This window comes from Rattus rattus, chromosome 8 (assembly GCF_011064425.1).
Source record: "Rattus rattus isolate New Zealand chromosome 8, Rrattus_CSIRO_v1, whole genome shotgun sequence".
NCBI classification, from domain to species: Eukaryota; Metazoa; Chordata; class Mammalia; order Rodentia; family Muridae; genus Rattus; species Rattus rattus.
The window spans coordinates 108,086,218-108,113,185 of NC_046161.1; the positions used below are offsets into that span (position 1 = coordinate 108,086,218).

The following is a 26,968-nucleotide window of genomic DNA, read 5'->3' on the forward strand; positions in this document are numbered from 1 at the left end:
AAGATGTCTGCCTCGGGAAAATATATAAAATGCTTTGGGACAGTATAGATTGGAGCTTTTAATAATTTCTCGAACTGTCACTTATATTATTGTAAAATATGAATTTTTTTGCACTCAGGTTTCATGACTGTCAAATTGCCATAAAGTTCCTAAGTGCTTCCTTGTCTTTGCACATTATTCTTCCACGTGGAAAGCGCCGTTTGGGGTCCAGCATGAGATTTTCGGCTCTACTGTGAATACTGCTACATCGCCACTTAATAAACGGCAGAGGAAGGACTCGGTGCTCACGTTGAGAGTCACAAGCACCCCTCACCTCAAGTACACGTGCACTTGGCTCTGTTTTCCTTCTAATCTGCTTCATGGAATCAGCAGCACAGATTCAAACACGGGCCAATGAAGAATCTCCCAGAAAGTCTGGGAGCGAGTCATTAACACGTTTAGAGGCTGGAGAGTTGACATGGTGGCTGAAGTGCTTGCTCTACATGCATGAGGGCTAAAGTTAAAATCCCCAACACTCATGTACACGCTAGGCATTGTTCCGCACTACAGGGTGGAGACAGGTGCATCCCGGAAGCTCACCGGCCCACAGTAGAACCAAAATGGCGAGCTTGAGGTTCAGTGAGAAACAGCGTCTCAAGGGAACAAGGAGGAGATGGAGAAGGAAGATGCCCAGTGTTCTCCGTTAGCCTTACCATGTGAGTGTATGGACGTCTGCACTCACATACATGTGTGCACAGACCACTCGCTCTACACAACACACAGGGATTTGAACAAAGAAACGAGCGCACATTTACAACAGCCTCCCCTCATGGTCCAGCACCCAACAGCACGTCAGTGATTCAACGACAGCCGTAAGTCTAGGTGCTTTTTAGTGATTTCTAAGGGGATTTCTTACCTGGGATGCCTGGCGGTGTTTTCAGATATTTTCCATTAAAATGTTGAATTACCACTTCACATTTTTCAGTAGACTCCATTCTGGGGGGGAGAGAAGTATGGGGAGGCGAACGTGAGATTATAGATGTTTGTCGAGTTGCTCTTATAAAAAAAAAAAATAAGCAAGAAAGGGTAATCAAGAGAGAGCCGGAAAAGTTTGCTTTGACACATGTACACGGGCTGTCACCTGTTGTCATGGCTATGGTGGGGGCTGAGGGGACACTGTGAGGTAACCAATGTTCCATGTCTCCTCTCTGTAGCTCTGCCTATGTGGATGCCATGGAGCTAACCTGAGACACTTCCTTCCTTCCAGGCAGGCCTCTTGGCATTTGAAAGCACTTGATAGAGGTTTATCAAATGACCGGATGACTGAGTGAGTGATATGACCCTGAGAGGCAGGCCCTACCCATGAGGGCACGGAGGCTGAGGAGGTAACCTTTACCTCTCCAGTAGGTGGTGGATGGAGCTGGGGTGTGGACAGACACCCAGGTGTGGTTACAGCCTGTGCTGAAACAACTCAGCTGTACTGTGAGGATTGTGAACTTTATTTGAATAGCTTACTGTGTCTGGTAGGGACCAGTGGGACAGTGGTCAGCACCATGGCACTTTTATTGAAAGGTCACTGTGTGAAAGGTACCTAGAGACAGTTATTTGGGGTTACCCCATGTAGCAAGATGCTAAAAGCTTGCAAACTTATACTTTCTTCATTTTAGAATTTTGGCTATTCTATTGTTATTTTTATTTTTAATACTAGGTGCCAATATTCATAAAATGAGTCTTTTTGTATAAAATGTCAACATCTCACGTCCAACCTAAGGAGAGATAACTATCAGCCCTCCCAGTATCACCTTAATCTTGGAGTGGTTACCATAGCTCAGATACATTTTCAAAAACACTGTCTATGGTCTTTGTTGTTTCTACAATTGTGTGTGTGTGTGTGTGTGTGTGTGTGTGTGTGTGTGTGTGTGTATCTGTGTGGAGACCAAAGGAAAACTTTGGCTGACATCCAGCTTGATTTTTGAGGCAGGATCTCTCTTTGGCCTGAGCTGGACAGAGTCCCAGGGAGCTGCCGGTCTCCACCTACCTAGGGCTGGGACTGCGTGCTCACCACACGGTTGGCTTGCTCCATGGCTTCTAGGGACTGAACTCAGATCCTGGTACTTGCAAGGCAAAATGCTTTACTGATGGAGCCCCATCCCCAGGCAGCTCTGAAACGTTCAATTTTAATTAATGACAACAACGTCGAGACTTACTACATTTTACTTGTGTGTTTGTAGGGGGGGGGTTGTGTGTGAATAGCCCCTGTGGAGGCAAAAAAGGGGAGTCAGATTCCCCCAGAACTGGAGTTACAGGTGGCTATGAGCCACCCCAGGTAGGTGCTGCGAACTGAACTCATATTCTCCAGAAGAGCAGTACATGTTCTTAATTACAGACCCAACTAGATGAAAATCTAAATATAATAAATATATAAATTTAAATATATAGAGAGAAGGAGAAAATTTCATGTTACTTAATGTCAAGAACCCTCAAATTATATCCTTCCTATTTGTATTTTTTTTAAGTAGGAAATTTCCTTTTCTAGGAACAAAAGAGTTCTGATTCTGTTTCCCTGTCTTCCCACACGTTCTACTCCCTGTTGCCTCTTTGAGGAAAAGCTTCTTCCTAGGTAGAGACATGAATGGGAGAAGAAACAGGGCCTTACCTCCCCCAAACAGTAATTAAGGAAATTTCACTCTTGGAGTTAAAGACAGAAGGCTCATGCCTTGAGAGTCTCTTCTCTGTTAAGTCTCTCACTGAGCTCATGCAGATAAGAGAAAGAGGAGACTAAATGTTGCTTGTAAAACCCCGCAAATCAAATCCTTTCTCTTTGTCCTAAAATGACATAAAATTCTAAATGGAGACCAAACATAACTGAAGGTTACAATGTGCAATTGCTGATTTGGGGAATACAGAACAAGCTAAAAAGAAAACGGGCTGCTATCTACTCCACGTGTTAGTCTATTTTTACTCTGGTTTGAACGTTTCAAGTCTCCCTTCTGGGCTCTAAATATGATCATCTTTTCTTCACGTCATTTTCCAGCCGTTGCGGTCCTGATAGGGGGCTCTTTCTAGGAACACAAAGGTAGCAGCAGAGACGGCTCACTTTGGGTTCATTCAGATCTAACTAAGTAGATGTCTGCTGTGAGCCATTAGAGATTCTTTGAGAGAGTAAATGCAATGAAAGACTTTTTTCTGTGGCTGTCTGCAGGCCGCATCAAAGCATGTTACATTGTATCACTCAGCAGTGACAATTTCATTTGGATACACGGGGCCACGCATGAACATGGCAGAGCTGCCCCAGCAACAATGGCTGGGGCCCCTCGTAACTGCTAAAGGGGCAGGGGCAATGTTCTGGAAATAGAACAAAGGTGAGACCTGTAGGCGAATACCCACATTAGCCAGAACCTGCCTGTTTTCTTCTGGAGTTTCACAATTAAGGGCTCGGTTAGGCTGCCAGCTGAAACTCTGAATTCTGGCCCATGTGAGGCTTGAAACTGACAGGCGTGCTCTCAAGTAGCACAGTGCCTCCATTCTTCTGGGAAGTAGCTGAGCCCCTCTGTGCCCTGCAGAACAACTCCCAGGTGGGGGCCAACCCTTCACCTGATGATGCATTAACCAGGCTCTTAGGAGGTGCCAAGCACTGTGTAAAGCTTCAGGGTTTTCTTGGGTCTGCTGTTTGAATGTAAGCACACGTTCAAGGTCCTGTTTCTCTCTTGTCCCATGACTTAACAACTGCTGGCTTGGGTCATTTGAAACACACCAAATGATTCTATTGTTGCTGCTACAATTGCCTGACCCTCCTCCCTCCTCCACCTTTTCCTCCTCCTCCTCCACCTCCTCCTCCTCCTCCTCCTCCTCTTCCTCCTCTTCCTCCTCTTCCTCTTCTTCCTCTTCCTCCTCCTCTCCCTCCTCCTTATTTGTCCTTTTACTCTTCTCCCTCTTCTTCTAAACAACTACTACTGTGGAGGGAAACTGATTTTATAGCTCACACAATTTCCACAGCCAAACTCTAACATATAAGAACACGATCCAGCACTAGCAGAATGTTCTGGATCAGGTTTGGCACGCAGAGGAAGCAAGTCTTGTGAAAACCCATGTTCAGCTTAACTCTCTCACCTCAACAGAGTGCTCTCAGGCCAAGATCTGAAAGCTCTGAGCACTACAAGCCATGGATTTAAGAACAAATCCACCCCGTCACGTGTCAGGCTTAATTAGAGGTTTCCGCTCTTGTGAAATATTTGAGGTTTTGCAATCACGGGCACTGGATAAACTCTTGGTAAAGTTAGAGCATCCAACTTTAGGGGCCAAACATCCTCATTTCTGGTAAGATTTACGCAAAGCATCAAAGCTATCAGAGGAATTTTAATGACTAAAATGTGTGCTTTTTTCTGGCATTTCAAAATTAAATGAATAAGTCATTTGCTTCTTAACCCATTGTAGCACAGAGGGCAATAGTGAGTTCCCAGGGCAAGGAAAAATAAAAAAAATATTGTTTCAGGTCTCTCTCTCTCTCTCTCTCTCTCTCTCTCTCTCTCTCTCTCTGTGTGTGTGTGTGTGTGTGTGTGTGTGCTCCTGTGCACATGCTCACTCTTGTGGTAGAGGTTAGTTGTCAAGTGCCATTCCTCAGCCACCATGTATCTTTTCTTAGGGACAGGGTCTACCCACCAAGTAGGCTAGGCTGACTGGCAGCTTCTCTCTTCCAGTAAGTTTCCCACCATCCTTGGGACACATACCAAACAGTAAAGCAGTGGCCTCTGCAGTTCCCTCTGCACGCTCCCCCAACATCTTGGTGGTTCAGCATTTAAACTCATCCCTCTCAGCCATGGGCTTGTGGGTGATGCTTAGCACTGAGAGCTATCTGGTTTCACTATGTTGTGGGTGAAACATGGGGCATCAGACACTCTAAGAGAAGGCTTTCTCAGTGTGCCACATGCCCAGACACACCAAGCATCCCATTATCAAGTTTCCTTTAGGGATGTGTGGCCTTTGAGAGGATACTCATGCTCAAGCAGATGCCTCCACAGCCATGCACAGACGAGCGGCATTAACTGCCCTCAGTGGGTTTAAAGAGGGGCAGGGAATAGATGAAATTTGGGGAAAATCGTAGAGATCTCAGGGGGATGAAACAACAGGTGTGGGCGGGAATGGCCTGGTTTTCATCAAAAGACATTACCTACACTTTCACAAAGTGATGAAAGGGTTAAATAAATAAAAATGCACCACAGAACTAAAGAGTCATATATAAAAATTATATAAATATATTTTTTTCATTACACAGAGTTTTTGAAAATCAGCATGTGAATGTCATGGGGGTCCTCCCTGAAGACTGGTTAGCGGATGACCTGGACTAGAAGCTGTTTCTCCGGTCTCTATTGAGATGCTTTAAAGAAGATAGCCCACCATCGTCAGCCTTGCCATCTGTCTGAGTTTCATTTCTGTTGCAGTGACAAAAGACCCTGACCAAAAAAAAAAAAAAAAAAAAAAAAAAAAAAAAACGAAAAAAAAAAAAAAAAAAGAAAAAAAAAAAAAAGCAATTTAGGGGACAAAGGGCTTTATTTCAGCTTAAAATTCAAGGTTACACCCAATTCATCATTGTGAAGAGGTCAGGGCAGGAATTTCAGTCATGCCTCACACAGTCAATTGGGGGGAAATGCATGCGCACATGTTCCCTTGCTTTAATCGGAGGACCAGGCTTTCGCGCATGCTCCCTTGCTTTAATCGGAGGACCAGGCTTTCGCGCATGCTCCCTTGCTTGCTTGTACTCTGCTCAGTTTTTCCACTGTCCTACAGTTTAGGTTCTGATCATAAGGCATGGTGCTGCCCATTATAGGCGGAGCCTTTTAGAGCAGTCAACTTAACTTCAGGCGATCACCACAGCCACAGGCCAACCTGATGTATGAAAACCCTTACTGAGATTCTCTTTCCGGGTGATTCTAGGTCGAGTCAAGTTTAGGATTACCGCTGACCCGGCATCGCACCGTCCCTTCTGAGCTCCTAGGTTAATTCATCTCATCTCACTCAGACTCCCTTCTGTCTTTATCCCACAGACTCCTAACTGGAGAGATGTTCTTAGATGATTCTACGGATATGCCCTGACATGGGGTGTCAGGAAAGGCCCTTCAATCTCAAGGCCATCGTCTTCAAAAGTTCACCAGAGAGGCAAGTCCTTTCACGGAGAGCGAGTTGGGCAATTTCAGATACAGAGACATTCTCTAGAACTTAGAAGCAGGACTATCTGAAAAGACAGGTAGGCAGCAGGCAGGAAGGCAGACAGACAGAGAGGGGTGGGGTGGGGTGGGGTGGGGTGGGGTGGGGTGGGGGGGTGGGAAGCAAGCCAGAGGAACTTTCACAGACCTGAGGAGGCAGGAGAGGTACAACTACACAGTTGAACAGGGTGCCCTGAACTAGATCCTAGGACAGAAAGTGTATCAGTCACCATAGATGACTATGCCAGTTTCTTGATTTTTATGCCTGTTTATCTAAGATTTACCATGCCAGTATGGATGAGCTTGAATTTCTCATAAAAGAGGAGAACTACCTTGAAGCTCATGGGTCATCTGGCCTGAATGGTTAGGGCAACAGAAACAAGAGAGAGAGGCTGCCTGACAAGGGGAAGGAGACCATTTCCTGGAGAGCTGCCTTCTGACCTCCACTCACGCTGTGACACACAGCTACCCCGCCCCAGGAATTAGTTTTTCAAAGAGAAGAAATCTGAGTGAATCTTCCTTATTTTCCGCCTGTTTCAGCTCTGTGTCTGAGGCATCTGGCCTCTGCTGGTCCCTGCAGGTGGGGAGAGCTTCCCGGCATCAGCCTCTCCTGCACCTCACTATCAAGGTGTCAGTTCCCATGATGCTGCCCACTGGTCTGGTTCATCTTCATCTGCTCAATGGAGAAGTCAATAATGGGCTCAACCCACGTCCATCGCCTTGATCGACGATAGAGAAATAAAAGCATTAACTGCAGAAAATGTATATTTCAAAAGGCGGGCAAGAAAAAAGAACGGCTTTTCTTCTGGGCCAACGCGGAAGGCCACTCTCTCCCTCAGATTCCCCCAGTGAAGATGCATTGCCTGAGAGTGTGAGACCCTCTTCTCCACAGGCGTCCTGATCTAATTCTACCTCTAGGCCAAACTGATGTTTCCAGAAGGAATTTTGATTAGAGGAATCAGAAAAGTAAAACCCAAATGTCTTGATCTCTTCCAAGCAAGCCATCTGCACAAAGTCAAGAGAGATAGGCTGTCATCCCAGTAACCAGGCTTGAAGGCAGACCCTCTGGGCATTTCCGAGTTAGTGTCCTTGACTCTGACGTGGCGAAGAATAGCGCATTCAGATCTGTATGTGTCTGTCTAGAAAAGTCTTGTTTGTCTACGATGCTCACTACTGAAAAGGCTCAGGATTGAATCCTAACAGCCCAGGGTTAATCCAAAGCTCCCTGGAAGACCAGTAAACTCTGGGTGTGCTTAGAGCCAGAGCCGGAGAATTTACCCAGCGTACAAGGAGACTTGAGGACAGCACTAGGCATCCTGCCACTGGCAGCACCGTACGAAGACAAAACTTTGAAGCTCAGGACTTTTCGAAAGATTTTTTTAATTAATCTCTCTGAGCCACGGTCGGTCACATTTTATTCTCAGATATAGTCATGGCAGTCTCTTGCTTTGTGGCTTAACCACTGAGCCTTCTGTTTCCCAAAATTGCCAAATCTGCCCCAGCCTAGATCCCTTACTTCCTTTCCCTCTTAGCCAGATTGTTTTTTCCTTCCCAACTCCCTAGAGATTACTTCTTATCACTTGCATATTTAAATATTTAAATATTCCTTATTCGAAGAGCTGTCCCCACAGCTCTGGTCCTCTGGTCTCCTACTCTGAATCACAGTCCTGCATTTTATTATGATTTTGTGACACTGCTGTAATTTGATATTATTTGATATTTGACTGCTTATCCCATCCAATCATCCCCACAGACCAATAAAGTATCAGCTCACTAAAGCAGACTTCCTCTGCTCGTGCACATCCGGATGACACAGAATCTTAAAGAGTTGCTGGCATTTAAGGAACCAAAGGCATTTTAATTAAATGAATTAAAATAGGAAATGAATGAATATATTTCGTGTGTCTGGCAGAGGCCTCCAGTCTTTAAGTATAGAAAAATACAGATAAGCTGTACAGAAGAGAGAGGCAAACAAATCATTTCTAGTTCATGGAGAAGTATGACCTGCCACCACAGGTCATGTTGTAGATAGAGTCAAGGAGACAGACCAACTTACAGAAAGCCAGGTGTGGGGGGTGGGGGTGGGGTGGAGGAGGAAGTCTGCAAAACCAGAGTGCCTCGAATTTAAAATGCAAGCAATAAGGGGCTGTGGTTTCAACTTTGTCTTCTCTATACATCTGCACCTCATCCACTGGCCTGAGAAAAGGACACCTCAGGGATGTCCAAAGTGTGTGGGTAAGGTATTTTTCAGAACTGAGTTCCCAGCCTGCAAACAGCTCCCTCAAAAGCCAATTCTTGCCTGGATCAGTGTCTGACCTAACATCGTTATGACCTTGTGATCGGTTGAAAACTTTCGAATATATTAACTTGGCAGACTGATTGCTTCCACCAACCAGAGAGCTACAGACACCTTCATATGGCATCTGAGGACCATAGTGAAGTTTTCTCTGCTTCCATGCAACCTGCCTTCCTGAGCTTCCCAGATATGCATTTGAATGATGGCTTGAGTTATTTGAATAATGGCCTTTGTTCTGTTTCTATGAAAACTTCATGGAAGCTTCTACATAGGAACACAGTATTTGAGGTAACCCAAGTCTGTTTTCCCAGGCGGATATCTCTTATAACCTTTGAGAAGAGGGCTGTGTTTTGGGGTTGGAGGACTAGTTGATTGATCATGGTGGAGCTCTGAGTTTTCTCCACCCATGATCATTCATGTTGGATGATGAGAACACACACACACACACACACACATACACATGAACACGCATGCATGCATGTGCAAGAAGCAAGAAGTAGCAGGTGAGAGAGGAAGGAGAAATACACACAGAGGACAAGGCTGGCAGCACATTCCCCTCGTGGGTCACATCTGTCCATCTGCCCAGCCACTGGAAGAGGAATTACAATTACGGAAAGACTCACTCTTTTCAGTGTCAGCAAACACAGCTGTAACCTGTGTCCATGCAGACACAGCTGCAGCGGGGAGATTACTAATCACTAAATTTACCCTTGAGAGATTTTCCTCAGTCACATTTGATTTCCTGGTTCTCTGCGCCTTAGACACTAATATCAAAAGTAATGCTAAAAAGTACAAGACACGGTTTTGGTTTTGGTTTTGGTTTTGTTTTGTTTTGTTTTAACGCACCAAGGGAGTTAAGGTAGATATAGCTGAAACATACCATACGCCAAACAATAAAAACAAAACAGTTTGATTGATTTGGTTGTCATTTAAAAACAATCAAACATTCCCTAGTGAAGCAAACACTAGCATTTACTTAATAACATTTTGCAAAAATCTTTCTGTGTTTGTTGCTGATTTTATTGTAAATCTCTGTTTCTCATTATATTTCGGGAGGTAGGAGAGGACACAGAACAAGATGTGCCAGTTAGACAATAAAGCGACAAACCGTTGATATTCAAAGTCATTTCTAGAAAATACTTGAAAGTCTACAGTCAAAACCACCCTGAGTATGCCTAACCTTGTCCGGCCTCAGGGGCTAACGCAGTCGGCCCTGGTTAGTACTTGGATGGGAGAAAATATATGAAGAACTATTTTTTAACCTCCTATTCATATAGGTGGTTACGAAGCAGGCTAGTATTTGCCTAAAACTCACATAAATTGGTGGATTTTACTTAATCGATGAGTAAAAATGGAAGACTGTCAGTGACTTATTTAGAACGTCTGTTCGTTCCAGAGGAAAGGGCAGAGCATGGTGCAACCCACAGGTTAAAAGTCACCAAAGGAAGCAAGCCTTCAAGAGAAGCAAATGGAAGTCACTGAAGAGGGAGGAAACGCAAGCAAGCGCGACGGCCTCTGCGCATGCGCAGACTTTTCTCACGCTCTTTAGCCCTTGGGGGACCCTAAATACTTTATTAAAGAGGTCTGGGTTCCCAGACGTTGGATCCCAATGAATACTCAACCCAACCCCACCTCTAAATCCCTTCTCCAGGCCTACGGAGGCTTCAGTGGTCTCTCAAAAACACTTCTGTGTGATTTTCCGGGATAAGTGGTCTCATGTTTCTGGGAATGGGAACCAGAAATCCGAAGCACAAACTCATGTGCCTTCAGACTCAGTAATTTATGCTGGGGGTCTGATCCTCATCTTCATAGGCAAGGTAGCCTGCTGTACTCACTAGCACCCTACGAGCCCCCGATTGTCAAAATTCCCACCAGAAACGTCTGTCTTTGGAGGTTTATGGCGTAGCTCTAAAATGCCACCCGGAGAGTGGAGTGTCCCACCAAATTGTTTTAAGTTACAGGAGAGTTTTTAAAACAGAAAAGAAAGCACAAGAATAAAATGGCTGTAATTTCAGGCTCCATTCAATGTTTCTGGAACCCTGAAGAACTTTTTTTTTTTTTCTGTGCACCCTCCTGGCGCTCCAATCAAAGCTTTGATGTTCACTGTTTTAAATATCAATTGAAGATAGTGCTTTTACTTTGAAGAGATGGTTATCAAAGAAGATTAATGTATAGCTTGCAATTAAATAATAATGGGGGAGGGCATGTTTCTCTCTAGTCAAAGGAATTTTAGATTTCTTGAACAACTTAGGATCACCTCTAGTGGTGAGGAACGGCCGGGGTGATATTCCAAGTGAAGCCCCATGCAAGTTTTATCCATTGAGATAGAGACACAGTCTCAAGCCACGTGTTACAGCTTACTACATACGGATATAAGCTAGCTGATCTCCCAGCGGACGGACACTGAATCTTCCTTTGATGGGGTCTGCAACACGGTGGGCTTCTAGAAGAAGCAATCTAAGCTCTGAGTTGGGCTGAGGCTACTCTGGTTTTCTGAGGCAGCGACTTGCTGCCTGGGTGACAGTTGGCTTATCATCATCAGTCAGTTCTGCCTTCCTGTACATTGTGATAATCCAATAATCTGACAATGTGATGACCTGAGCAAGCAAAACCTGAAGTGCTTCATTTAGTCATCGAGAGACTCAAGGGCGATTGGGGAAATAATTCAGTCTGAATGGAGGCAGGGGACCTGGGTTTGATTCCTAGCATCACACGAAAAGCCAGGCATAGTTGGACAGACTTGTAATCCTAGTGCCGTAGAGACAGAGACAGGCAGCCCTTGGCCCTGGCCAGCCAGATTAACCTACTTGGTGAGTTGCTGTCAGTACGTGACCCCAACTCAAAAGGAAAGTGGAAGGATAGACAGCATCTGAGGAATGACGTCTGAATTTGTCCTCTGGCAGAGAGTAAAGGCGCCCAAACACATGCATACACACGTGCACATGTATACACACACACCTCCAGGAGTAGACATCACACACACACACACACACACACACACACACACACGTCCAAGCCAATGCAAATCCATGGGAGCACACACACACACACACACATGCACACCCTTACAAGAGTAAACATCACACACACACACACACACACACACACACACACACACACACACACACAATTGATGATGATTGACTGTGTGTGACATCTCATTCTAGACCCTGTAAATAGGTACAAAGAAAACCAGGGCCTGCTCTGCCTAGGTGCTTCATTGACTGACCTACCCCTCTAACCTTGAACTGGGCATTCTGCATGACTTTTCTCTCAGTCTGAATGTCTGCAGACTGTGCTTCCTAGTTTCATGCCAACTTGTCAGAAGTTATCCCAGAGGAAGAAGCTCAATAAAAAAAAAAAAAAAAAAAAAAAAAAAAAAACGCCCTTAAGGTAGAGGCTGTAGATATGGCCTATTTTTCTTCAGAGACTTCTTCCCTGACATTTAACCCTAGACTGATACCCAAATTAAATGCCACTGTTCAAATTTCTCTAAAAGTTTTTATTTTTTTTCTCAAATGAAATTTATCATAGTTGCTCCCAGTCCCTCACTTTATTCCTTTATTCTCCCACTGGTAGAGTGGGACATTTTCTTAATTAGTGATTGATGGGGGGAGAGTCCAGCCCATTGTGGGTGGTGGCATACCTGGGCTGGTGGTCCTGGGGTTCTTTAAGAAAGCAGGCTGAGCAAGCCATGGTGGGCAAGCCAGTAAGCAGCACCCCTCCCCAGCCTCTGTATCAGCTGCTGCCTCCAGGTTTCTGTCCTGCTTGAGCTCCTGTCTTGGATTCCCTCAAAGGACCTTGATGTGAAAGTCAAATAAAGCCCTTTCTTCCTAAGTTGCTTTAATTGTGGTGTTTCACCCACCGTAGCAACACAAACATTAAACACAGATCTTCCAAATAATTCTGAGACTCGGTCCTGACACACCAGGGTGATGCCTCTCCTACATGAGAAGGCTGCAGGTATGTACCAGTATTTGTGAACCCAGTTTATAGAAGGCCATCTAAACCTTCCTTCAGCCTATGGCGTTAGTGCATCATCATGGGAAAGCAGACACTTTCACCAAATTCTCAAGTGACTCAGAAACTACTAATACTTTGACCTTCTCTTGCTTGCTATGTGTGGGGTTTTGAATGTGTTTAATCCATGGAGTGGCACTATAGGGAGGTGTGGCTAGATTTAGCCTTGTTAGAGGAGGTGTGTCACTGTGGGCATGGATTTTGAGACCCTCCTCCTAGTCACATGGAAATTAGTCTCTCCTAGCTGCCTTTGAGGAAAGATATAGAACTCTCAGCTCCTCCTGCACCATGCCTGCCTGGATGCTGCCATGCTCCTGCCTTGATGATGATGGACTGAACCTCTGAACTTGTAAGTAAACCCCAATTAAATGTCCTTTACAAGAGTTACCATGGTCATGGTGTCTGTTCACAGCAGTAAAACCCTGATTTTATGTATTAGCCCCAGGAGAATCAAGAGCATTGTCAAATCATCTCTGCTTTGTGGTTCAGAAAGAGACTTTTCAAGGAGAAAAGCTGAGTGAGAAAAAGGGGATGGGACCTTTGAAAGTAGCAAGAGTGAGATGCCTCAGTACTTAAAGGCACCTGCCTTAGAGCCTAAAATCCTGAGTTCAAGGCTTAGAACACACATGATGGAAGGAGAAAACCAATCCTTAGAAGCTGTCCTCTGACCTTTGCAGAGGGGGCTATGGAACATGTACCCTCTTCTCCACACAAGAAAAGGGATTCATTCTACATCCATTTCCAAGAAGCTGATGAAGCAAGTCAGGCTCATACTTTCTGTTTTCTCATTTCTTAGGCAAAAGAAATCAGGACCTTCACTTCAACTCGTGTTTTTTCTTTTAAATGTTCTTGCCTTCTAAAATTGGTAGATCCAATACTGAGAGAAGAAAGACCTGCCAAACATGCACTTATAATCCAGGCACTCAGGAGGCTGAGGCTACCCTGGGTTGCAGGGGGCGTTGCTATCTGGAACACAAAACCAAACAAAGAAACCACCTGGATTTCAGCAGAAGAACTCAACTGACCATTCAAGGGCACACATCCAAGTTTTGAGAAAATTGAGCTAATCTACTTAGTAATCTTGCAGAAGGCTCATCATAAAATTGATCATCCATTCATCCATCCACACATCCACCTGTTCACCCATCCATCTGTTAATCCACCCCACTACCAACTCACCTATCCTTTGTTTTTTCACCCACCCACCCATCTTCATATCCACCCATCTACTCACCCACTCATCCATCCACCAGCCACCTATGTATCCATGCACCCACCTACCCATCCATCCATCTACCCACCTACCCACCCATTCACCAACCTACCCATCCATCTACTCACCCATTCTCCCCCCCACCAATTTATCACCCATAATCCATGCACCCACCTCTTTAACTGCCTATTCACCCACCCATCAACCCATTCGTCCATTTATCTACCTACCTACCCATCTAACAATCAAAAAGAAAGAAAGGAAGAAAGAAAGAAAAGAAGGAAGAAAGTAAGGAAGGAAAAAAGAAAAAGAAAAAGGAAAAGCAATGGGATAATACAGAAATAAAGTAATGGATTGGATGCAACCATGATAAATTTTATATGAGGAAGAAAAAAAACTTTCAGAGGAGTTTGAACAGTTGCATTTTATTTGGGTAACAGTCTGGGGTTGAAGGCCAAGGAAGAATTCTGAATGAAAGTGGGTCAGTGAATACCAAGGAGCTGAGTAGGCAGAAGACAGCAGAATGGCGGTCAACAAGGTGGTTAAGAAGGGTAGTCTTGCCCACGCCACGAAACAGGAAGAACCATGATCAGAAATGTGAAGGAAGCCAGAGATGACATTGGGGCCTGGGGGAGAGGGGTGGCTGAGGAATGAAATCACTCAAGGCAATGCTAAAGACTCTCATGTGCCCAGAGTCTCGAATTTGTAATTTGTAAGGGCTACCTGTGGTTTCTATGGGGCAGAATACACCAGAGGAGGAAGAGGCTGAATTTACAACAGAATAATCCAGGGAAAGCACCCAGCCTTCCAGGGTTCCTCCAGAGATGGATCTGTGTGTTGTTCTTGTGGGATTCCACCTGCCACGGTTGCAGTTTTGAGCTGATGACTTGCATTAGCTCTACCCTTGTAGAGGTCTAGGCTTCCTTCCCTTTAGGCCAACTCAAACTCTACAGCAAGGATTGACATGTAAGATGAGCAAATAGCCCTGACTGCGTGCCTCAAGCTACTACTCAAGTTCACGCTTAGTCCTTTTGCAGTCTTTTTTTTTTTTTTTTTTTTTTTTTTTTTTTTCCGAGCTGGGGACCGAACCCAGGGCCTTGCGCCTCCTAGGCAAGCGCTCTACCACTGAGCTAAATCCCCAACCCTCACGCTTAGTCCTAACCCATCATACTTAAGAAGGTAAACATATTGGGGACAGGTAATTACATTAAAAAATGGGCCTTAATCCACCATGACCCGTGCCTGTAGAAGACTCAGCTCCGAGTGGTAAAACTATTGAGCTAAGCTATCATAGGGGCATCATAGGATGGGAGTGCCATTCTCCATCAACCATCCCACCATCCAACAGTGAGCAAACAGAACAAGCATGAAAACTGAGGGCAGGGACAGAAGATGATAGAAGGGACAGAAATTCCATCCAGAAGGAAGAGCTGTGGAAGAGGAGAAAGAGAGCTGTCTACAAACCACAGCGAAGATGTTGTAAGAAAGCAACCACAGGATACCTTGATCGCTGGCTTTTAGCTTCAAACAAACTTTTTTTTATTAAAGCCAGAATGTTTTCTGTTGTCATAGCATCGCTAGGAAACCAACACGAGGTGGATTAAGGAAAAAAATCTTACTCCAAACCACATCCAGGGATGCATCATAGGAAATGTGCTCCCTCAATGAACTTAAAATGTGCTTATTCCTCAGCAGAAATGTCGATAAAGGAGAGGTTAATGTATCCGAGAGACTTTGGGGGGTAAGGGCTAGGGTAAGAGTCAAAAGAGTTCAAGGGAATGTGCTCACGATATAAAGCAAACCTAGCTGTCCTTCGGTGGAACCCCAGGCCTCTGACAGCAGGCGGTGTACTGTCAACATGGCGGGGGCTCCTAGACACAGGAGGTTGCGCCTGTCCCACCTAGCCCATCGAAAGCAGCTACGACCAGTGTTTCAAAAGCCTGACTACCTTACATAGCGGAGGGCTGCAAGATTTCCTCTACTCTAATTCTCTTTTAGTTCTATTCACCAAGCACGCACCATTCATACATCCCCTGGTCTGCCCCATAAAAAAAAAAAAAATCTAGAATGCAACAATAATTTTAGGACAGGGTACAGGATCTCAAGAGATTTGGGCTAGAGCACAGGACTATGTGAGTTTCATTGTTCATCTCGGGTTGAACCACTGGTCCACACTGTCTTGACTCCCACACGACCCGGTGTCTCTTTCTTGCCCACACTTTGAGCTATGGAAACACAGTTTCATTTTCCAGTATCTTATTGCTAAGTGCCTTCTTTCTCTTTGAGGTCTCTTTCGCTTTGTCTTCTCATGAAAGCACAGCAGGCACAGTCTACTTTATTGTAGAACGAGACTCCCTATTGTAAACATTCCCTTAAAGTTAAAAACTGCTCTTTTCTTTTCTAACGATGATGAGAGATGTATTTTGCTGTTCTGCCTAAAATATCAAAACCACTCAGCTGGTGCCTCCTCAATGCAAACACCTTGTTGACCCCCCTCTCTATTTCCATTCTCCCAGGGACTGCCCTGTAACCCGCTACCCTCTGATCCCCCCTCCCCCCTCTGCCCCTCCCTGTCCTTTGTCTCCATTAGAAACTCACATGCAAACCACAAAGACACTTTGCTCAGTGCATGGGCACATATTTCGTCCTTGCCTTTTTGAAATGTATCTCACGATGGTTATGCTGTGGGTTTGCTATGTTGCCAATGACGACCTTGAACTTCTGATCCTCCTGCCTCAACCTCCCCAGCACTGAAATTATGAGTGTGATGCTATGTGTGCTTTACCCAAGGCTTGCTGCATGCTGAGCAAGGAGTCTACCACATGAGCTTCATCCTCAGTCCCAGTATATATGGGCAATTCTTTTGCTTTGAGTTACTGGCTAAAACTGGCTTCTTCTGACTTGGTTGTTTTGCAAATATAGAGAGGACTGAATATTAAGTGTGAATATGATCATGACCAGAGACCTAGACAGTCTATATACATGTTTCAGAGATGTATGATGTATTTACAGTTTCATGGTTTTTTAATTTGGCTTGAAGTAAACCTACAGGAAGATGAAAGGTTTGATAGCATCTGTATTTTATTTTATTTTATTTTATTTCATTTTATTTTGCATAGCCTATTGCTTGGGACCCTAGAAATTATAGAGGAGTAGGGTTGAAAAGAAACAGTGAGGGAAGACAGACTCCACGTGGGTTTCTTACGGAAAAAAATAGTTACCTGGCAAAGCCTACACCTCTGCTGACGCCATTGGCATCTCTCAGGATTCTGGTGGATATCACGTGTCCAAAGGGCTTTAGCATGTTCTCCAGCTCCTGCTCATCCATGGAGATGGGGAGGTTTGAGATGTATAGGTTCGTAGGGTCTTGCTCTTGTTGCTAGGGGAAGGAAAAGAAACAAATGCAGTGAGATCTATGGACAAGCACTGCACTTAAATTGCAAACTAGAGTTTAGCATCCTCCTCCCTTCTCATTGAGGAGGCACCAATGCATCCCAGGTTGGCCCCAAATGCCTGAGACAGGTCAGGGTGACTGTCCTGGTTAGGGTTACTGTTGATGTGATGAAACATCATGACCAAAGCATCTTGGAGAGGAGTTTATTTTCGCTTACACTTCCTGGTAACATCACTGTAAGAGATCAGGACAGGAACCGGAAGGCAGGAGCCGATGCAGACTTTATATAAGTGTAGTGCTTTCTGGCTTGCTTCCCATGGCTTGCCCAGCCTGCTTTCTTATAGAACCCAGGACCACAAGCCAAGGCACAGAGCCACCCACAATGGGCCAGGCCCTTCCCTATCCATTGCTAATTAAGAAAATGCCCTACAGGTTTACCGACAGCCCAAGCTAATGGAGGCATTGTCTCTATTGAGGCTGTTCCTCTGTGACTCTAGCTAGTGTGTAGTTGACATAAAAGTAGCCTGCCCAGTGGCTTAGCCCTCATGACCCTCCTCTTCCAACCTCTCAAGTGCTGGGAGGATGGGTGTGCATCACCATATCTGGCCACTCCCATCCTATGCAGAACATTTCCCATAAAAACACAATGTCATCAACGAAACCCAAGCTCTCTGTCTACCCTTCCCTGTAAAATACACACAAGCTTATATTGCAGTTGAGCTCAGGTGAGCACATGTAAACTGATGCTTTATTCATGAGGCATCCAGCCACGGCACCTCAAATCTCAGAAAGCAGGCACGGAACCCTGCAACCTCATATTTGCCATCTTTGTCAAGTGCTTTCGATGTGCTAAGCGTGGCTTTTGCAGACCGGGCTGTGACAGCAACAATTGCATGGATTTGTCTCTCCTCACAGCTTCATGGGCAGGAGTCTCATTGTTACTATAGACCTTGGCTATCCTGTTCACCTTCTCGCCTGAAGGAGACACTTTGTAGCTTCTCTTGGAGTGTAGCTTCATATGGCTGGCGTCGCTACACTTGTACTTTGAGGTTAGCAGTACTTAACTAACAGCTCCTGAGCAAGCACTGCATAGGTGCAACAGAAGATCTTAACAGAGACTGCCCCTGGCTGTTTGCAGCATGTATGACGTAGATCCACGAGGCAAAAGACACATTTGCAACCACAGTGGGACAGAGGAGGGCAGGACAAGAGTTTACTCTGTATTTGGAATGTGGGCAGTACACAATTAGCATTGCAAATTATTTCTGGAATTTTCTACTTACTAGTTTCAAATTGGGGTTTACTACTGGCTAATTAAAGTCCCGGAAGGCCAGCTAGTCACTGGATGGCACTTCCACTAGCCGCTGTTCTTACTGTACCACTCCAAGCGCACCAGTCTGACCACTAATGCTGCATTTGTTAAGCCATCGTTCTCGGTACTTACGATGCATTTTTCATTCATTATTCCTACACAATATAGTTCTCATTCTGTAGAGGGCGCACTCAATCGCTAACTGTCCATTTGATACAACCGGCAAGTGCGAGAGGCAGGGCAGAGCCTCTAGACCACAAGCCTTGTTGCTTTTGACGCTGCCTCCCAGTAGACCAGTGGGAGCCATGATGTGACCCAGAATTCAGTATCCACATTACCTGAAGTCAGGTGTGGGGTGCACACCTCTCATCCCAGAACTTAGGAGATAGGGACATGAGAGTTAGGAGTTCCCAGCTAGCCTCAGCTACACAGTAATTCTGAAGGTCATCTGGGCATCATTGGAGTCTCTCCCAACATAAATAAAATTTTTCTAAGTGTCACCTGAAACTGGTTAGAAATACGAATTCTCAGGGTCACCTTGAGATACTAATCATGAACTCCAAGCACAAGCTAATTTTGACAAGCCCTTCTTTTTTTTTTTTTTTTTTTTGGAGCTGGGGACTGAACCCAGGGCCTTGTGCTTGCTAGGCAAGCGCTCTACCACTGAGCTAAATCCCCAACCCCTTGACAAGCCCTTCAAATGATTCTCATAATGGCATCAATTTGAGAGTTGCCGTCTCAGACCAAGCAGGAATACTTATATGTTAATGAGCTCATTATGCCCAATATTTCATTGAGGGGTCACAATGCTTATGGAAGCTTTGTTTAGTAGCATAGGAAAGAAAACCACAACTGCTAGCATTCTCTGTATGTGTGAACATTTTATAATTCATATGTGGATTTATAAATGGAAACATAGTTACATGTATGTTGAAACAGTTGTATTGTCAGAAGCAAACCATGGTCAGAATGTCATGATTAATCACAAATATCAAAATAAGTTAGACATTTAATTGAAACACTATAATTTAGGCAAAATCCCCTCTGCCACCACCACCACTAACAACAACAACACAAAACGTAGTTTCTGGAGTAAACAAGATTAAACTGTCAAAAGAAATCCAGAAATCTTCAAGAATAAGTAGAAGTATGGTTTTAAAAATAGTGAAGAGACTATAAAAATGAAATTCCAAATATTTTATTTTGCATTATTATTAACACCTTATGCAGATAGGTGTAGCTGTTTTTTTGTGACTTTGTGGGTCCTTCCTTCCAATCTTCTCCATCCCTTTTCTTCTCCCCTTTCAAGACCCTAACTCTGGATAAGAGAGTAAAAGGGATAGAGGTGGGTGGTGGTTTCAATAGGATTGGTCCCCATAGACTCATGTTTTTGAAAGTTTGACTTTCAGGAGGTGTGGTCTTGTTGGAGTAGGTGTGGCCTTGTTGGAGTAGGTATGGTCTTGTTGGAGTGGGTGTGGCCTTGTTGGATGGGTGTGGCCTTGTTGGAGTGGGTGTGGCCTTGTTGGAGTGTGGTGTGGCCTTGTTGGAGTGGGTGTGGCCTTGTTGGAGTGGGTGTGCCTTGTTGGAGTGGGTGTGCCTTGTTGGAGTGGGTGTGGCCTTGTTAGAATGGGTGGCCTTGTTGGAGGAAGGGTGTCACTGTGGAGACTGGCTTTGAAGTCTTATATATGCTTAAGTTCTCACCAGTACAGAAGACAGTCCCATCATTGTTACCTGCAGATGGAGATGTAGAACTCTTGGCTCCTCCAGCACCATGCCTGCCTGGATGCTGCCACGCTTTCTGTCTTGATAATGGACTGAACCTCTGAACCTGTAAGCCAGCCCCAACTAAATATTTTCCTTGGTAAGAAATGACATGGTCTCCTCGCAACAATGAAACCTTAACTACGACAAGGGGAAAGGGGCCAGGTGGGGAGGACAATGCTATTGTTAGACCACTTTCTGCAGGTTATGGGCCTCAGTTTTCTCACAGCAAGTTTGATCTTCGATATCACTATAGCTAATTTCTTTTTCTTCTTGTTCCTTCCTTGCGCAAGACGATTTACAAACTGAGATCAACAACAACCAACAACCGCCACTAACAACCAACAACAGCCAACAGCAGCCAGCCACTAACTCACTCTGCCTCTTGACATTTATATAGTCGCTCTGAAAAGTCCCCAGAATTCCAAACACCACGCAATCACAGAAACGATCCGCGGCTGCCAAAATCCCACTCCTGCTACAGCAGAGGAAATCACACTGAGCTGCTGTGGACGATCTGATGCAGACCCATATCCCATACCTGGGATTAAAGTGAAAACAGTGTCCTATGTCCTGAGCTTTCTTTTTTAAAGAAACTAAAATTCTCACTTCAGATAGCAGTCTCTTCTAGAGACCCTGGGTTCAGTTCTCAGCACACACAAAATAACTCACAACTATCTGTAACCCCAGTTCTAGAGGATCTCATTTCCTCTTCTGTGCTTGTGCACATGTGATGGTACACATACATACATGCACATGTGGTACACATACACACATGCCCATGTGTTACATATACACACATGCAAATGTGGTACACATATATACATGCACATGTGGCACAATGTATGCATGCAGGAAATATACTCATACTCATAAAATTTAGAAATCAATGCAATATCTAAAGAAATCTGCAAGTGAGCTTGTTATTCAAACATCAATTATTTTTTAAACATTTTTATTACCAGGAAAATAGCAAGAATGAACACATCTCTTTGGAAAGAGGCATGGCTTTAACATTTGGGAATAGTGCTTATGTAAAGCCTTGTTTCATTTCCTATTCTCCCTCCCTCCCTTCCTCTCCCTTCTTCTCTCTCTCTCTCTCTCTCTCTCTCTCACACACACAAATGAACACACACATACACACATGCATAAACACACATAAACAAACACACACAAAATATACTATCACCAGCAAATGTCAAATGATATGATCAGAATAAGAAAATGAGATTTTTTTTTTAATTTTTCTATTAACTGGCTGAAGCTCTCTCTCTCTCTCTCTCTCTCTCTCTCTCTCTCTCTCTCTGTGCCCCTTTTCCTGATACTTCAGATACATAATAATGAGCCTCGTGCACATAAAACCTTCAACTTTTATAGCATTTTACTATCCATCACTTAATTTTAATCTTCCCACCATAACTGTAAAGGTATTTTGGCAAATATCACCATTTGTATTGGATAATGAGGAAAGAGAGCCATGAAAGATTCATCACCCTGCCCAAGGACAATCTGATAATTAGTGACAGAGTTAGAATTAGACTTAGAACCAGCTCAATGCATTTTCAGCCAGCTCCGTGCTCCCCAAGTTTCCATCATTTGCATATCAGCTCTCAGATTACTATTATTATTTTTGCCTGCCATGTACAATTTATTTAAAAAATTTAAATTAGTTTCTCTCAATCTAATCTTTAAATCTTTAGCACTTAAATAAACTAATTTTTAAAACACCACACATGTTATGAGGCTACCAGAAGAGCCAGGGTCTCCTGCCATAAAAAAAAAAAAAAAAAAAAGTTACTCTCAGAACAATGGCCAGATTAAGGAACTAATGGTATTTGTTTGTGGAAGGCTTTGACATTCCTAGTTGACCCTGATTTAAAGGGGATTCTGAAGGAGGAGATGTGAGAGGTACCTTAACATATCTGTGTGGGACTGGGAAGAATCAGTTCTTACAAAGAACTTAAAAAGGAAACAATGTTGTTTTAATGCATTGGGGGAGGATGATGGCTAAAGAGAAACCCCAGGTGTTCACTCTGGAAGCCATCAAGCTCCCTTGAGACAGGGTTTCTGGTTGGCCTGGATCTTGCCAATTAGGCTAGACTGGAGAGTCCCAGATAGACACCTGTCTCCTCCCCAGGGCTGGGAGCAAAGCATCGAATACTGAGCCTCCCATTTTTACCTATGTTATGGTTTGAATGAGAGTATCCCTCCCCTCCATAGGCTGGTATGTTCGTCTACTGGGTCCACAGGTGACGGAACTGTTTGTGAGGGATTAGGAGTTGCGGTCATGTTAGAGGAGATAAGTCATTAGGGCAGGCTTTAAAAGGCTTGCACCATCCTTTTAGCCCGTTTCCTGCCTGATGGCGGTTGTCTGAAGATGCAAGCTCTCAGCTACTCTCCAGCACCATGCCTGCCTGCCTGCTGTCATGCACTCCACCGTGATGGACATGGATTCGAGTTCTCTGAAACTGTGCACCCCAGATAAATGCTTTCCTTTATAAGTTGCCTCGGTGGTGGCATATTACCACAGCAGTAGTAAAGTAATTCGAACACACGGGGCTTGGTGGGGAATCAGACTCAGGCCATCGCACTTGCATGGCAAGCACTTTACCAGCCGACCTCTCTCCCCTCCTAGGAACAACATAGTTTTCTACGGAAAATACATGGATGAATACATGCTCAACCACTTAGGAGTCTCTGTGCTTGTACGGACCTTACCAGTGGATGGACCACAGCCCACAGCAGGCTCAGGATATGGTTGGCACTGACTCTTCCCTCTGCACTCCTTTGCCCTTGGTGAAACTGAATAACCCAAGAGACCTCCATCACTGCCCCAGAAGATGCTAGGGCTTTTCTCATTTTCTCTGGCTGGTTAATCCCAACTCAAATTCCTGTCTGAACTCCCTAAGTGTACAGCACGCTACAGCCCACTCAACAATACACTGTGAACACCCAGAAGATAGTCCACAGGGGACTGCCTACTAAGCTATTTTCCGAATCTAAATTCAAACAGCAAGGCCAGCTCCTTAATTGGTATGCGCAGGAACAGTAGAGCACTCGATGGGGTCATTCCTTAATTTGTATTCACAGAGAGTAATACGGCTTTGGGGCAGTGATATTCATTAAATAATTCCAGCTCTTGAAATGCAGTGTTAGTCTTGAATATATTGGCTGACCACGGAATTTAAGTTCCTCGTGGAATGAACTTTAAAATACTACACACCCTATATTTCCACTTACAATTTTGTTTACACACCACACTTACCTTAAATAGTCATCTGGGAGAAGGCTGTCTGGTGTAATAAACCAAATGAGTCCTTTTAACTGTTTAGAAGAATTTCACCTGTGACAGTCCCAGTCTAAAAGGATATTAAATTTTTCCTTGAATCGTTTGTTCCGTTTGCTTGCCTCTTTATTTTGAGACAGGGTCTTCATTGCCCCAACCTGGTCTGGAGCTCACTGTGTGCGTAAGCAACACTTAGTCTTTCTGTCTTGGGTCCCGAGTGCCAGGATGCCAGGCGTGAGTCTGCATTGGGCTACCTGTTGGGGACTGCAGGCCTCGCATAACACTTGGCAAGCTACTTACCCATCCTCTGGCCTAATTGTTTCCGAAGAGGCAGCTTCAGAATGAATCCCAGGGGCAGCTAATTCATCTGACTTTGTCATTTAACACACAGAGAAAATGAAGATTAAGGGGTTGGTGTGGTTGTCTCGAGGTCACCCAACGGATTTGAAATGAGCTGGAGACAAACTAGGTAAGGTCCAGTCCTTTTACCCTTGATCCAGGGACCTTACCTACTCATAATGGGGAGTAACATTTCCACTTAACATTCGGGGACTGGAAACTACGTGGCTGCATGGAATCACACAAATTAGTATCTCTGAGTTGTTTGATTCCTTTTCAATTGAGTTTAGAGTTCCCAGGTTTGGCTGGCGTCATTCCTCCTGTCCTCACAATCGCTGAAGGGGCACTATCCAGCTGCCATGTACCTAAGTGTTTGGTCACCATTAGTACCTCCTCTGTTCTGGCCTGGATGGACACTGCTTTACCTGAACAGGAATTTCTTGATATATCACCTAGTTGCATTAATCTTGTTTATGAAAAATTTAGAAAAGTAGTTTCCCTGTTGTTAATGTGAATAGAAACGTCATTTTGTCCAAGAATACACCCCCCCCCGAAATGAGTTCCTCCTTTTCCTTCCCCCCAAGGTGTTTGTGTACATAAACTGTCCAAATGGGGTAGATTCATTTCACATTTGCCCCTTTGTAGTTAGTGTAGTGGAGGAAGGCTGGAGCATTTAAGTGAGTAAAAGGGGTGCTCACGTCGAGAGGGGATGTTGCCCACATCTAGGTCAAGCTGCTAGGGAGGTAGTTAGGCCTCGGTAGACCTGGAGGCCGCTGAGCCATGGAACGGTCTCCCATAATCAGTACCTTGTAAGACTGGGAACAGAAGCTTCAGGATTGTAATTAGCAGTCCAGAGAATGAGACCTGAGTCATGTCTCTGGCCCTGGGTAGAGACAGAACATTCTGAACTTCCCAGAAGGTCATAAGATTACGATATGGCCAGAGGCTTTCTGGTAAAGAACAAAGACACCCTACGCCACCAGGCCTCAAGAGTCGGTCTAAAGTGGGCCTGCCAATCACCGGGCAGGAAAATACCCGTAAGAAATGGAATAAGCACACCTAATGCACAGACTGAACAGTGGTCTGCCCTTGAAACGTTTTACACCTGCCAGTGTCACTTTAGCAGGGACAGTGACTCAAATGAGCTCAGCCTGTGGAGAGACATGCTAACTGCAGCAACGATCCAAAGGAGCCAATAGTGGGAACCCACTACAATGGTCGTCAACTGAAAATGACTGAAGCAAATGGGTTTACCCACCGTGGCATGATAGTCGGTCAGACCAGGAATGGAAGTCTGTCATTTGAGACAACTTGGAGATTATGTCCAGTGGAATAAGCCAGGTACAGCAAGGCAAGCATTACACAAAATCATGTAGATAGGGGACGTGTGATAGTTTGTTTCCAGTAAGATGGCTCAGCAGATAATGATGCTTCCTGCTGAACCTGACGACCCCAGTTCAATCCTTGGGGGTCACATGGTCAAAAAAAACCAGACTCCTTAAGCAATGTCCTCTGACCAGCAATGCAAGTGCTTTGTATGGCTTCATCTACACGCTCACGTTTAAAGCAACTTTCAAAAGAAGTTGAGAGTCAAATGGGAGTTACTCGATGCTGGGGAGAATAGATGACGGAGGGAATGTGGAAGATTGGTTTACAGGCACCACAGTACATAGGCACAAGTAAACAGTACACAGTATACACGAGGGAGAAATCCTTCTGGCCTTTGGCCCAGGATGTCAACCTCAGATAATGAGTAATATAGTGCACATTTCAAAAAGCTAGAAGAAAACACACTGGCAGTTGCCACCACCATCATCAATGTAAGTATCTGCAGAAAAATGCATTTAATGTAGTCTGAGTGTCGTACAATGTATAAAGGAAGGGAATGACCTCAGTCTGTGGGTGAGGCTTGAGCAAGAACGACTTCCCCCGAATGAAAGTGAATGCGGTCCTCTAAGAAAGGGGGGCCATGCGGTGCTTGAAGTATTTCAGATTTAATCCAAGCACAGCATCCGTGCATGGTGATGCAGCCTCTGGTCCAGTTGGAAGGTTTTAGTTCTGGAGAATCCAGAGCAGACTTGGAACTCCGCGAGCCAAGAGCCTGGGTGGCTTTTGTTTTGCTTCTTCTGGATGGTCGTGAGTCGAGATGCATGTGACCAAGCGAGCAAACCTCTGAGTGTGTGTGTGGTGTCCAGAAGCAGCCAAGTGTTTGTGTTCCTTCTTGCTTTTCCTGGACTCCTGCCGAGTGTCCCGCTTGACCCCGAGTTCAGAATCATCAGCCCCCAGCTCTGGAGGGTGCCTTGCCTTGTGAGAATCTGCCAGACTTTCTCCGTACGATATAGAAATCTCTTAATGGTCCCCTTACAATATACTCTGATGCCACAGAGACCATGAATGGCTTTGCTCTGACAATACTGGTACCCATAAGCAAAACCAGGGAACAAAGCTACAGAAAGCAACCCAGTACTGTGAACAGAGTCCATATTTTCTTGGTCGTTTTCCTACTCTGAGAAGGTTCTAGGGAATCTATATGGTTTGGCTGCTGGAACGAAAAGGCGTCATCTGATTCGTTAAGCATTACTTCAAATAAGTGAGGTATTGCAGATCGTGTACATATATTGCCATTAGTTATGGTATTCTTTTATTAATCCCATTAAGGAGAAGAAGAAAAGGAAAAGAGGGAAAAAAGGAGAAAAAGAGAAGGATGAGGAAGAGGAGGAGCAGTAGATGACGATTAGGAGGGAGAAGGAGGAAGAAGGAAGAGGAGGAGGAGGAGGAACAGGAAGCAGGAAGCAGAAGAGCTGGCACAGTGCTGCACACCATTAATCAGAGGCAGGTGAATCTCTGAGTTTGAGGGTAGCCCACTCTACAGAAGGAGTTCCAAGACAGAAAGGAACTGTCTTTTCCAAGACAGAGAGAAACCCTGTCTCAAAAAACAACAACAAGCAGGCAAACGAACAAAAATAATCATCTACCTAGAATACCCTGTCACCAGGACGAGGCCCAGCTATACATTTAGTCTGCACACAGAGCTATGTTACTGAGGTAGAATCCATTCAGGACATGAAATTCCTCTCATAAACAACCAGCCTCACTCCAATCTATGCAGACAACAGACTCAGAGCACAGCATAAGTGATGCCGGAGTCATGAAAGTCTGCAAAATTGT

At 44.7% G+C, this 26,968-nt stretch overlaps 1 protein-coding gene across 5 annotated transcripts in view; it reads right to left on the reverse strand.

Annotated features, from left to right (window-relative positions):
• Rbms3 (RNA binding motif single stranded interacting protein 3) overlaps positions 1-26,968 on the reverse strand; it is a 665,104-nt gene that overhangs the window by 215,709 nt on the left and 422,427 nt on the right. For all 5 annotated transcript variants that reach the window (XM_032911069.1, XM_032911066.1, XM_032911068.1 and 2 more), the window contains exons 6-7: positions 16,930-17,087; positions 896-975 (exon numbers count right to left, since the gene is read on the reverse strand). In XM_032911069.1, coding sequence (XP_032766960.1) covers positions 896-975; positions 16,930-17,087 — 238 coding nt within the window. The remainder of the gene's footprint in view (positions 1-895; positions 976-16,929; positions 17,088-26,968) is intronic.